General features: G+C 39.2%; 1 protein-coding gene across 7 annotated transcripts in view; it reads right to left on the bottom strand.

Moving 5' to 3' along the window:
* DIS3L2 (DIS3 like 3'-5' exoribonuclease 2) overlaps window positions 1–14,548 on the bottom strand; it is a 371,579-nt gene that overhangs the window by 198,008 nt on the left and 159,023 nt on the right. For all 7 annotated transcript variants that reach the window (XM_059928940.1, XM_059928939.1, XM_059928944.1 and 4 more), the window contains one exon: window positions 12,335–12,582. In XM_059928940.1, coding sequence (XP_059784923.1) covers window positions 12,335–12,582 — 248 coding nt within the window. The remainder of the gene's footprint in view (window positions 1–12,334; window positions 12,583–14,548) is intronic.

The raw sequence follows: 14,548 nt of genomic DNA, 5'->3' as shown, positions 1-14,548 counted from the left end.
TTGTTTTATATTTTTATTTCAGTGCAAATTTTATTTTAAATGAATACTGAAAGTAACTTTCCCTTTCATGTGTTACAGTTCAAATATTACAACTTTCTAAGCCATTTCTCTCTTCTATTCACTGTCTGAAAAGATGATAACAGCTGCTTTAGGACAACTATGATTCAATGTTGCATCAAAATGTCTGGCCAGGGGCTTCCCTGGTAGCGCAGTGGATAAGAATCCACCTGCCAATGCAGGGGACACGGGTTCAATCCCTGGTCCGGGAAGACCCCACATGCTGTGGAGCAACTAAGCCCGGGAGCCACAACTACTGAGCCTGAGCTCTAGAGTCCACGAGCCACAGCTACTGAAGCCCATGCGCCTAGAGCCTGTGCCCTGCAACAAGAGAAGCCACTGCAATGAGAAGCCCGCACACCACAACCAAGAGTAGTCCCTGCTCGCCGCAACTACAGAAAGCCTGCATGCAGCAATGAAGACCCAACGCAGCCAATAAATAAATAAATAAATAAATAAATAAATAAATAAATTTTTTAAATGGCCAATTCTCTTAAAAAGCAACCTACTCTGCACTAAAATATGTCCTTCAAAAATAACTTGGGGGACTTCCCTGGTGGCACAGTGGTTAAGAATCCGCCTGCCAATGCAGGGGACACGGGTTCAAGCCCTGGTCCAGGAAGATCCCACATGCCGCAGAGCAACTAAGTCCGTGCGCTACAACTCCTGAGCCTGCTCTCTAGAGCCAGCAAGACACAACTATTGAAGCCCGCAGGCCTAGAGCCTGTGCTCGGCAACAAGAGAAGCCACCGCAGTGAGAAGCCCGCGCACCACAACTAAGAGTAGCCCCTGCTCACCCCAACTAGGGAAAGCCCGCACACAGCAACGAAGACCCAACACAGCCAAAAATAAATAAATTAATTTTAAAAAAATAAAAATAAAAGTTATGATTGATAAAGAATTAAAAAAAAAAAAAACCAAATAACTTGGAAACTCTCACAGCCAAGAGGACCCTAAAGAGACATGACAACTAAATGTGATATACAGGTATTCTAAATGGGAGCCCTGAACAGAAAAAGGACGTTAGATTTTTTTTTTTAAATCAAGGATTTCTGAATAAAAGTATGGACCCTAGTTAATAATAACATATTAGTTTTGGTTCATTAACTGTAACGAATGCACCATACTACATGTTAACAATAGGGGAAACTAGGTGCGGGGGTATATGAGAACTCTCTGTACTATCTTGACAATTTTTCTGTAAATATAAAACTGTTCTAAAAAATAAAACTGAGACAAATGAGTAAAAGAAGTTATCTAGATTTCCACTAATAGGTAAATGATAAACTGAACCATGGCATATTTGTTCAACTGAGTATTATGTATTTAAAAAATAATTTTGAAGATGTAGCAACATAAAAATGACTATGACATAAAGTAAAAAAATAAAATGTATTTAAGAATAGTATAATTTAACTATGTAAAAACATTTATGAAAAGATTAAAAGGGAATGGTGTTGATTTTTTTTAGAGAAAAAGGATTATGAGTGACTATTTTCTTTATTTTCTAAACTTCCTTTAACGTTGTAACATTTTTAATTTAAAAATTATAGAAAGGGCTTCCCTGGTGGCGCAGTGGTTGAGAATCTGCCTGCCAATGCAGGGGACGCGGGTTCGAGCCCTGGTCTGGGAAGATCCCACATGCCACGGAGCAGCTGGGCCCGTGAGCCACAATTACTGAGCCTGCGCGTCTGGAGCCTGTGCTCCGCAACAAGAGAGGCCGCGATAGCGAGAGGCCCGCGCACCGCGATGAAGAGTGGCCCCCGCTTGCCACAACTAGAGAAAGCCCTCGCACAGAAACGAAGACCCAACACAGCCAAAAATAAATAAATAAATAAATTTTAAAAAATAAATAAAAAATAAAAAAATTATAGAAACATTTATTATAATGAAACTATGGTGCCCAGTGCTGGTTGCCTAACCAACATTCAATCCCCTCTTCCTCCTTCCTAATAGAAACCTAATCTTCTTCATAGAGGGAACTCATCTCATCTTTAGAGCTTCATTATTCTAATAAAATCAGAGCATAGCTCCCCTGGAGACCATAATCGATATCATGGTTGGTGGATAGAATTTCCCCCTTCCTTGTTTGATGTGATCAAGAAAGCATGCAGCTTGACCACACTGGCAGCCATCTTCACAGCCGTAGAGAATCCACTGCTAGATCACTGAAAACAGCAAAGGGCAATCTGATAATATCAAGTCACTGACTATACTAGGCCTGAAGTCTGCACAACCTCTGGATTCCCACTTGTGTGAGATAATATATTCCCTTATTATTTAAGTCACTTTGGGTCAGGGTTTTCTATCACTTGGTGGTAAAAGCATCCTAACTAATATAAAAATATTTTAAAATATCTTCCATGAGAAGCAAACTTTCCTTTCCTTCCCTTCACTCTGCAACAGAAAATATAAAGCTCTTACTACCAAAAATAAAATCTCAGGACTGTTCACATCATATATCTTGTAGATATTCAGTACACACTGACATGGTACAGCTGGTTCTAGAGCATAAGAATACTATTAATGGCTCCTTCCTTAAGCAATGTATTTCTATCTTAAAGCCACTCCCTTTATGATTTCCATGTTGAACCAGGCCCCCCAAAAATAAAACAAGCTCATTTCACCTTCATGGAATATAGCAGCAAGACCAAGAAGTCATCCCTTCCCCAGAGCAGATCTCTCTCCTCAGTATTATCACTCTCCTTTGATTATATCTCCTTTCTGGCACATGCCTCTTTCTAGCTGTGTAATAGTGGTTTAGGTATTGTACAGCTCTTATTTATTATAGATGAGGAGAATCATCCTAAAGAGAATAAACATTTCTTTGTTTCTGTATCTTACACTGATGCTTGTTCATCTTAAGTGCCCAATACATGATGGTTGAATAAATAAACAAATTAATGCTCTTGAGCCTGCAAAAAAGGCATTCTATTCCTCCTTGAAACTCCAAAGGAAAACTAAGAAAACAGAAGATGGTAAAAAAATAAATAAAACCCAAAACATGGATCTAGGTAAACACTTGAGTCCTTTAATAACCAGCTGCCACGTTAGCAAAGTTATTAATACTAATATCAAAAAAATCAGGAACAAGAAAAAAATGCCTGCTACTATTTCTTTCACTCAAAATTGAACTGTCATTACTTATTTGTGTGGAAAATATCTCCTTCCCAATTGTGAGTTGCCAGTTCAGGAAGATTTGAAAAAGAAATAAAAGTTTTAGGGATTTGAATTGAAGAAACAAATCTGTTTACCAATGATATGATTATCTACATTAAAAATCCAAAGAAAACTATACCCAAAGTATTAAAATTAATAAGGGGATTTAGCAAGGTGTCTGGATAAAGAATTAATATACAAAAATTAACTGTAATTTTATATACCAGCACCAAAAAGTTAGAAAATGCAACTTAAAGTGTCTGTTCTTCAGAAGTTAACATTAACAACATGAAAAGACAACTCTTAAACCAAGGAAAAGATATTTTCCGTATTATTAACTGCTAAAAGACTACTTTCTAAAATATTTTTTTAAACTCCAAAAAATCAAATGACAAACAGCCCAATTAAAAAAGAATGCTAAAATGAGTGAAAGTTTAAGCAAAAAGAGAATTGCAGAGTTTCAAAAAATATCTCCCAGAATATAGTATAGTATTTACAAGGGAAAATAGTAAGTTAGGAATTCTGGCAGATACCATCTTAGCCAAGTGATCAAGGTTAACTTCACCAGTATACATACTGATATCACGTACCCCCTGATATGATGTACATCACTTTGTGGTATCCTTCCCAATAATGCTTAATCTCAGTCTAATCATGAGAAGACATTAGACAAACCCAAACTGAGAAACATTCAAAATCACTGACCAGTACTCTTCAAAAGTGTCAAGGTCATGAAAGACAAGGCTGAGGAATTATCACAAATTGGAAAAACTACAGTGATATGACAACTGCAATGTAGGATCCTGGACCAGATGCTCAAACAGAAAAAGGAGGTTAGTGGAAAACCTGATAAGATCTGAATAAATCCTATACTTTATTTAACAGTATTGTACCAAAGTTAATGTCTTAGTTTTGGTAAATATTCTATGATAATATAAAGATGTTCACATAAGGAGAAGCTGGGTAAAGGGGATACAGGAACTCTCTGTACCATTTTTGCAATTTTAAATCTAAATTATCTAAACAAAAAATTAACTGTGAAAAAGATGAGTAAAAACATTAAAGATAATCTCTAGGAGAGGAAACATAATGACCATAAATATATGAAAAGGTGCGCCATCTCATCAGTAATTAGGAAAATACAAATTGAAATCACAATGAGATACCATTTTACATCCACTTGTTTGGCAAAAACTGAAGAGTCTAACAATATCACATGTTGATAAGAATGTGAAGCAATGGAGTTTAAACACTGCTGGTAGGACTAAAAATGGGTACCGCCACTTTGGAAAATGATTTGGCTGTAAAGTTGTAAAGTTAAACATGCACATATGTATCACAGATGATGCAGTAATTTTACTCTTAAGTAGAGTCTAGAGAAACCAGTTAGTAAGCACTGGAATGTTCATAGGAGCATTGTTTATAATAGCAGAAACCTTGGTTCAACCCAAATATGCACTGCTAGATAAACAAATTATAGTATATTTCAGGAAATAGAAATATTACGAATTAAAATGAATGAAATATATGAATATATCTTGGAAACATAATGTTAAATGAAAAAAAAGCAAGTCACAGAAGAATCTGTGTAGCATGGTATTTTTTATAAGGTTCAAAAACAAGCAAAGACTAACACTTTCAGGGATATAAATATGGGTAAATTATAAAGAAAAGTGTATGTCTGAGACAGTGGTTACCTCCTGGGAAAAAATTAGGGGTTAGGACAGAGAGGAACACACAGGGAGCTTCAACAGTATTGTGACAGATTTCTTAATCTGGGTGGTGAGTTCAAGGGTTGGTTTAAATACAAGAATTCAAAAATTACATAAGTGTTACATGTATTATTTTATCTGTGAAACATATTTTGCAATTAATATTAATAAATATTTTTTAAATAAAGGAAACCTCATTTTATTTATTTATGTATGTATGTATGTCTGCATTGGGTCTTCGTTGCTGTGCGCGGGCTTTCTCTAGTTGCGACGAGTGGGGGCTAGTCTTTGTTGTGGTGCGTGGGCTTCTCACTGCGGTGGCTTCTCTTGTTGTGGAGCACGGGCTCTAGGCGCACGGGCTTCAGTAGTTGTGGCATGCGGGCTCAGCAGTTGTGGCTCACAGGCTCTAGAGCGCAGGCTCGGTAGTCGTGGCACATGGGCTTAGTTGCTCCGCCAGTGCCCCACAACTACTTCCTGGGATCTTCCTGGACCAGGGCTCAAACCTGTGTCCCCTGCATTGGCATGCAGATTCTTAACCACTGCACCACCAGGGAAGTCCAATAAATATTTTAAAACAATATTTTAGACAAATACATACCCAACCCTTAATAGTGATTATTTCAGGGGATGAAATTCTGGAAAATTTTCACTTTCTATAGCACATGTTTTAAATAATCTTAATATCAAATATACAATGAGTATGTATTGGAAAAAACTGCAATTTTTTAAAAATTTTGATACTGCAATAACAAATAGTTGTGAGATAGAAAGTTTTCCTCATTAGAACAATTTATAATGATCACTACCTCAATTTTTTTCACTCACCAGAGTTCCTCCACAAACACTGTTCCCATTCACAATCGCTGTTACAACTGGGTCCTACTGTAAGATTAATCAGGACAGTGCTGAAACACTCCCAGCTTCTTACACTTGGGAGTTGTGTGTATGTGCAAACATTCTCAACAAATAAGCATTAGGTCCACTGTTCTGCGTAATGTGCTAGTAAAAACCTTACTGAGGGAAGGGGCCAGCTACAGATAGAAGAAATTAAGACAGGAAAGTCCTTCGAATTGGTCTCTGTGCCTTAAATAGGAACACTTAACAGTCAACATTAGTGTTGCAAGCCATTCATCCTCCTTCCTCTACCACACAGCCTCATAAAGTTTTAGCCTTAAAACTAGGCTATACACAGGAAGGCAGTCATACATTCTTGGAGTGATTATCACTATCATTATCGCTCTCACATAAATGCTTTCATGCATATTGGCCTATGTTGGAAACCCCATGCAAACAGATACAATGGTATATCAGATCCCTGAGAACCTGCAAGTGGAGAACAATCAAAACATGGCCACACCCAGAACTTCAGTAACAATACACAGTGAAAACAAAGTATGGCAAATACTTGAGCTGTATATTTTAGGTATTATTTTCTATAATCAGGAGGAAAGAACATATCATTTCCCTTTTTCTGGCTCAGTATTATGATGCAGCAGAAGGCAGCAGGTGAGGAATTGGGGACTTTAAAAAAAAAAGTGTGGGCAGATCAGTGATGACAGAATGTGGAAGAGAAGCAAGGCTCAATAACACTGACTGATTTTAGGGAAGGCCCTAAAGATTCAGAGTGAAGAGCTTAATGTCAATGTGAAGGGAGCAAAGAGGAGGCTGATGGTAGCTACGGTTCTCTAATACTTTAAAATAATATTTTCAAGAAGACTGTGGATGAAGCTGACAACCGTGGAAGAAGGGTTAATGACTGCACACGGTACAAGGAAGGAACACTTTGGAAACAAAGCCTGCATCAGGACCACTCTCCTCCATTCCTTTTACTTTTGCTCTGTTTTGACCAAGATGCTCTCAGTGTTGAAGACATTAGCTTTTACCAAAGCGGATCCTTCCAGGCCACCAGGTGGAGCCCAACAGTCACAAAAAAGAGCCCCCTCCTCAGCCTGATTTGCTTTTTGTCTACCAGCCAAGCTAGAGCCACACCCCCCCAAAAAGGACTTATAAAGTCTAAGTTTGGTAACACAAGTTTTTAGGATTACATAACACAGCCTCTTCCTCAGAAGAGTCTTCAGATACGAACATTCTCTTGAAAAGGTGAAATACTCTTTGCACAGGGGGAAGGACTAGCTAGAGCTATTTTTCAATTTGCAAATCTTGTAGGCTATGCCTCAATGAAACAAACTAATTTATCCTGTTTGTTTTTTCTACCAACCTAGTTACTGTTTCATTTTCCTAAATACAGTTTAATAATGTAATTTAATGACCACCTCCCCAATTCATATCTACCTCATAAGAAATTTGGTATCTATCAAACCTGAACGGAATAGTAAAAGTATTTGCTTCTGTTAGTCAACAAATATTTCTGATTGTCTGATTACTGACACCTTATAGGTGCAAAGGTGGGAGTTGAAGAAGATACCAGAACAGACCCCCTTCCCCATCAACCACTTCTTCCCCACCACACACATCGTCAATCAGAACTTCCCTTCCTCTCCTTTCACCTCACCCGGTCACTCTCTCCAATGGAAGCTGCTGTCCTTCATTCTCTTAAAATGAGCAGTACTATGACATTAAGCCTAGACGATCCATTTTCAACCAAAAATTTCTCAACCCTGCTATACATGCACTGACCTATTCATTTTCCTCCTTCCCATCTCTTAAAGCTACCAAAGTTTGCTAGAGAAAGTAATATGTCAGTTTGCTCTAGGTCAATTCATGTCATAGATCTTTAGTTAGTCTTCAGTGTTGCCAAGAAACATTATTATGTTTTTCACAGTAGCTGCTGTAAAACTTTTCCATTTTCTTCAAGATTTATCCTTAAATATTCCAGAAGAAGAAACCATGATAAATCTAGGAGAAAGTGACCTTGATATCTCCATGTGCATGACATCCTGGAAGAGAAGGCTGGGACTGTAAACTCTATACTTTAGGATAGCAGATTTCACAAAGGTCTGAGAAAGTATAAGCATGAATTCCACTGCAAGAGTTTCTAAAGGGAAGGATGATTTAAGAGAGTTGAGAAGCTCTTAAAACTATAAGTCTGATTATATAATTACAAATCATTCCAGCAAGGAAGGCAATGTGGCTTTTTAAGTATCTTGGACAAGAATCTAGTACTAAATATAAAAAGTACTAAATACGTTGTGATGCATAACAAAAAGCAGTGATCCCGAAAAGCCAGTAAGGGTTCACTAAGAACAGATTACCCTTAGATTTTTGATAGCATTACAGGACTAAGGTTCATCAAAGTGTGGCATGTAACGTATAGAGGTGAATAAGGTTCAACTGAAATCTCTCATGGCAATTCCAAGAACAAGATAAAAAATAACTTTTAACAACTACAGGTCTCTAGTACTGTAATTCTCTTTGGGCTTCCCTTAACTGGAGGCACCAAAGTGCCACTGGGAGTGCCAGAGAAGCAATGCTTACACTGAAGGGGGCACCAAGACTGATGGCCTCCTGAAGGCCCCTTCCAAAGCTACTGAAATTATACATTCTATTAATGTGCACATGCTACTTAACCTTTTTGTTAAAGATTCTAAATGTGGGGTTCTCCACCTGCGGTTATATACTGACTGTATATTGTTATCAAGTGTTGATTTTGAAACCATAGAACCTGGTTCTCATCACTTTCTGTTCTAAACTACTCCTGTGTTTTCTAGCTTGATTTATGGTACAACATCTTCCTAGCCAACACGGCTGAAGACCTTGGGGTCATCAAATCATTTTCATCTACCCATCTGACCAGCCAGCAAACATTCACTGAGCATCCTTGTCCTAAAGAAGTTCATGGCCAAGTAAATAACTTACATAAGCAATTACAATACAAACAGATGAGAGCTTTAAGAGTGGTATTATTAGAAACTATGGGAGCACCATGACGGAGGACTCAGTGAGGTGACATTTTCCGAGTAGACGACCGAGTTAAGTTTCAAAGTTGAGTATTTCACTAAATAAACACTGGGGAGAGGAGAAAGCCGCTGCTGGGAAAGGAAGTGTAGTGTGCAGAAGTCTGGAGCTAGGAACACAGTTAGCAATGAAATGGCAAGCAATGAGGCATAAGTGAAGGGAACAGTAGGAGATGAAGTTGTCCTTGATGAATTACGATTAAATGCCATCATCTAACCAATTACGCAAGTCAGAGGCCTGAGAGTTCATTCAAGGTTCTGTCCTTCTCTTTCATGCCCCACTTCCAATTGGTTACCATGTCTGAGAAAATTTACCTTCTTCATCTCCCCTGACTCTTTTCATTCCTTTTGCTTCTCTCACTGCAGCTCCTTTACTTCAGGTTCTCCCATCCCATCTTAGTGCGACAGCCTATTACTGCTTGCTTTCAGTCATGGCCCTTCCCACCCACTCTGGACTCTGAATCAGAGTGATCTTTTAGCAAAGAGGCTTCCACTCTCCCAGAAGCAACCCTGGATTTCCCCCTTCATCCACCTCCTCTAAGCTTCCAGAAAATTATTATATTCCTATGGAAGAGCTTACAACACTCTGCTTTGTACCACAGCTAGAGCTCAAAGAGACAGGACATTCAGTCCATCTGCTTTACCCACACTCTTTGCCAGAGAGTTGAGTCCCCCAGTCCCTGATAATGGGGCAGTGGATCGCAGGACCTCGGACCCCTACCTCTGTTTAAAACTATTAGGCAAATAACTCTCTCAATAGACCAATAAAGATCTTCTACCCTAGGAATTCTGTATTGTGCTGTAGACTACAGTGTGTGACCTGCAGAGGACTGGCACTACCATTTGGGGGCCATGTATGCTATCAAGCAGGTAAATGACTACTGTGTAGAGAAAAGCAGACTAATACAACTCATGTGCAGAAAGCGGTAGAGAAAAGATACCATGTGGTGGCTGGACTGGTCGGGTGGTTGAGAGAGAAGCTGTGACTCCTTTGCCACCTTGTTAGTTCTGAGCTCCTCATGAGACCTGCCTACGCTTACTGCCCTGGGTTTTAGGTGAACCACCAATGTCTTATATTAATCACCACTTTTATTTAAATTAGGTCAAGTAGGATTCCATTTCTTAGAATCAAATTAATCCTAGGACATTTATGTAAACTCCTTCTGCATTAGGTTATCATGTCTTTAAATAAAGAAACCACAGCTTGTTTACCTTTGTATTTCTCACACAATACAGCAGTGACTTACACATATGATTAACACCTGTCTTTGTGAACTGAATTTAACTACAGAAGAAGTAAATGACTTTGGACTTGAATAATCAGTAGCAATTATATAGGCAGAAGTTCAATAATTTTTAAGGGTAGAGTGTTGGAGCAGGGAAGAAATTCAAAAGAAAGGCGCTTCAGTTAAACTTGGTTTTTAGGCATGGTTTCTATGCTTTCACATTCATACCCAGAGCAAGTACTACCTTCACGCTCCGGGTCAGAACCTGGCAAAGATGAGAGAGGAAACCCAAGCGGTCACAGCACAGCATGTTCTGACTGGGAAACGGTGACCTCAGCTCCTAAAGATCAGTAACAGATAGCCAGAACAAAGTAGCAAGGCGACCACCAACAGGCAACAGCTGCAGCACACACCCCTCACGAGACAGATGTCAGCTGAGAACTTCATCATGAAAACCCGCCACATTTTATTTCTTGAGATAAATTTTCTCTTTTCCACAAAGATTTTAAAAGGCTTATTTCCATAAAAGACAATTTGTAATGTCTTTATAGTAAAAAGGTAGAGAAAAAGCACAGTTTTCCATCTAAGTATGAGAATCTTCAAACTTTTGCATTTTGAAAAATAGATGATTAATATATGGTTATTATTTTAAAATATTCTTTCTTTAGATTCAGAGAATGTCCTTGCTGCTTCAAAGGCCTGGCTCCTTTTTTGATTATTGTTGTACTTTACCCACAAGAAAAGAGTTCTTGATGAAGTAAGGGAGCATCTGTTAAAAAAAGCACCTGAAGGGCCATCTGAGTAATAAGAGAAACTCATTCTGTGAAGATTTCCTGACTACACCCTTACAGCTCAAAAACTAAGGAAACAGCCCAATCAAGTATACACAATGGGATATGACAGAAAGGCAGATAAAAGACAAGGCTGGATTTCCTGCCTTGATGTGAAAGTGTTCCCTTTTCACTGCCAAGCAGAGTGTGGTGGGCACAATCACCAGGGCCAGGTGGCACAGCCATTATCGAGCCTTTTGAGTGGATGGTGAGAAACTGGCAAGCCGCTGAGAAGGGCTATTTAGGGCTCAAGGGGTTGACGTCACTTTTGGATAATGAGTTAGGCTTCAAAATGATGACATTGCAATCCCACCACTTGAGAGCAAAAAAGAAAGTGCAACTGTTCCTGAGTGGCTCTGAGATCATCTAAATCACAGTGATCTTCATATCACTGAGAAAGTGGCCCAGGATAGTATTTCTTAAATTGCATTAGGACACACAGATTTGATTTGGTTTACTTCACTAACCATAAAAGGCTAAGCAGAGAATAAACCTCATCAAAGCAGCACATTGTGGCCATCCAGTGTCTGCACTCATAATCACGGAACATTCCCAGGAGGGTCCATCCTGTACAAGTTAGATGACCAACAAGCAAGTCACCAAATTAGACTAAAAGTAGTGTCAGAGCAAATTTTTCTAGCTTGTATGCCTTTATTTTCATTTCCTAAAATGAAACCTAAGCATAAACCAGACACCATCTATAATAAAGGGCTACAGATATACCTAAAACTTTATACCACTTCTCTTTCAAAATGAATACCAATTGTAAGAAGGAAACAGGCACAGCATTTGATCAAACAGCTAGGTCCAGCAGTTTCTTCAGATTACAAGGAAATGGCTATCCATGGTGCTCTCTGGCTATATAATCTATATTTAAGTTAGACTGGTTTCTGAAAGCTTCCCTAAAAACATGGTACCTTTCCCTGTTTACAGTAGGGTAATTTAATGTTTAATGCCATAAGTGAAACCTCTGAAGGATCAATACCAAAAAAGCACATCATTCAAACATACCTTTACATTCATATTTTAAAGCATGGGAGACTGAGGTCCCATGAATACCCCTGGAATTTCACACATTTTAACACTAGTGTCTGAAAGGAGGGATCTGATTGTTTGATACAATGAATTCTTTTCAAGTTCACAAGTACAAACAGGATTCATAACATAACAGGAAATAAGCAGAGGTTCAGAATGTGCTTATGTTTTATGCCAAAAACCAAAAACAAACAAAATAGGTTATTGCCTGGCAATTCAAGGAACCTATAGGTGGCCAGTTGAGGTGGTAGCTAAGGGTGATTTCTGAAGAACCACACCTAGTACGCATGCTTTAATGAAGAAATAGTAATTAAAATACACACATAAAAAAGTTTACGTAAATGCTACCTAAACCAAGCTCTGTCTGGGATCTGTGGTTTTTCTCGCCAGAGGCCACCTACCCCAGGGCAAAGTTGCTGTCTTCCCTCCAGTCCACAATGCGGCAGATGAACAGCGTGTTGGCATAATCTTTAGGCCGGGTCACAAAGTCCTGAGGACAGTCCTTGAGAGGTACATAAACTCTGGGCACCCGGTGGTCCGAGGGAGAAAACAGGGCATACTTCCTAAACAGTTCACTGTTCTTATCGGCCAAGAGTTTGAGGAAGCCAGTCGCTGCACGGGAATGTTTTTTTTCCAAGATGTAAACCACCTGAAAATACCAAAGATATAGTCAATGCTGTTTATCTGTAGGACTGGATAACAGTTGGGAGAAGTCAGAAGGATGTTATTTGGTCAAATATCTGGGTCCAGCAGTTTTTCTAAGTCTAAATGAAGTACCTCTCAGTGATGCTCTGTGACTGAGTTATCTATATTTAAGTTGCAACAACTGAAGCCAGCGAGCACATATACCCAAGGAAAACTAAGCAATACACAGATTAATTAGATGAAAGTGCTTTTAAAACCAAGACCTATGTCTCAAAGAAATATGTAAGACTCCAGCAGGGAAGTACGGCTCCAGGTATTTGTTCTGCATTACATTTTTCTCACATGAACTATACCAGTATCTCAGGTGAACAACACAATAGTTGTTTATTTTAAAATGTTATTAAACGTAAATAACTCCTTTATTATGCCTTCAAATGCTGAAACCTTTTAACCTTCCTTCTTTCCAAGATTAAACCCAGTCTCTCATTTCACCAGGCAAAAATTCAATAGCACAAGTACGTGCTATTTCTACCAAGAGAAACACATCATCTTGGACTGACTCATCATTCAGCTCTCTCACTCTCCTGTGCCCCTCCATGGGCTTTTTCACCACATCAAGACCACTAGTGCCTTGACCCTTGCCTTCTCTCTATGTCTGTTAGCTACCTCTTAGCCTTGAGTCCTTTCCTACCTGCCAGAGACACCATGTTTCATCACTTCAAGTCCTGTTACGTATGTCATCAAATGCCTCACCCCTCTTGTTGTTCCATTGCACCTACTCCAAAAATCCTCAATTCTGGAACCATTCAGCCACCACTATTCTCTAACCTTAAACACAAGTTACTGAGTCCACCAGAAAAGAAGAAAATTATAATCATACAGATGGATACCATCACACATTAATGTTATACAACTGTTGCTAGGACCTCAAAATCTCTAAGGTGTTTTTTTAACCTGTTCCCAGTCAGCACAATGTATTCTTTTTTTCTTTTTGGCTGCGTGGGGTCTTAGTTGCGGCAGGCGGGGTCTTCGTTGAGGCGTGTGGCACAGGCTCTTCGTTGCGGCACGCGGGCTTCTCTCTAGTTGCGGCCTGCGGGGTTTCTTCTCTCTCTAGTTGTGGTACGCTAGCTCCAGGGTATGTGGGCTCTGTAGTTTGTGGCACGCAGGCTTAGTTGCCCCACGGCACGTGGGATCTTAGTTCCCCGACCAGGGATCAAACCCACGTCCCCTGCATAGGAAGGCGGATTATTTACCACTGGACCACCAAGGAAGTCCCCAGCATAATCTATTCTTTAAGCCCCACTCTCTTGATCCTTCTTTTGGGACTCCAATTATCTGAATGCTGGATTTTTTTTACTGTTCCACGGCTTCCTGAGGCTCTGGTCATTTTTTTTCAATGTATTTTCTCTCTGTTCGGATTGGGTAAATTCTATTGATTGGTCCTCAAGTTAAATAATTCTGTGCTGAGTCACCTCTACTCTACTACTGAGCCCATCCAGCAAGTATTTCATTTGTTGCTGTATTTTTCAGTTCTATAATTTCCATTTAGTTCCCTTTTTATAACTTCTATTCCCTTGTTGAGACTTTCAGTTTTCTCATTTGTTTCAAGAGAATTTTTAATTGCTGTTAAAGCATATTTATGATGGCTATTTTAAATCGCTATCAGGTAACTGCAGTATCTTGGTGTTGGCATCAACTAACTTGGTGTTAGTTGTCGTTCCTCACTCAAATAGTGATTTTCCTGGTTCTTGGTATAGGGTGATTTTCTAATGTATCCTGGACCTTTTGGCTATAATGTTAGCAGGTTCAAGGTCTTATTTAAATCTTGTCTTTTAGAAGGCAGTCACCCTGTCTAGGGTTAGCGTGCAGGTCCCGGACTACTTTTGTGGGCTGTAGTTACAGTGACAATTTAGTTTTCAGAGCCTTTGCAATGCTATTTTGATATGTTTGGTTGACAAGGTACCACTGGG

The sequence above is a fragment of the Balaenoptera ricei genome, chromosome 7 (genome assembly GCF_028023285.1).
Source record: "Balaenoptera ricei isolate mBalRic1 chromosome 7, mBalRic1.hap2, whole genome shotgun sequence".
Classification (NCBI taxonomy): domain Eukaryota; kingdom Metazoa; phylum Chordata; class Mammalia; order Artiodactyla; family Balaenopteridae; genus Balaenoptera; species Balaenoptera ricei.
This window is presented reverse-complemented; position numbering and strand designations above follow the sequence as displayed.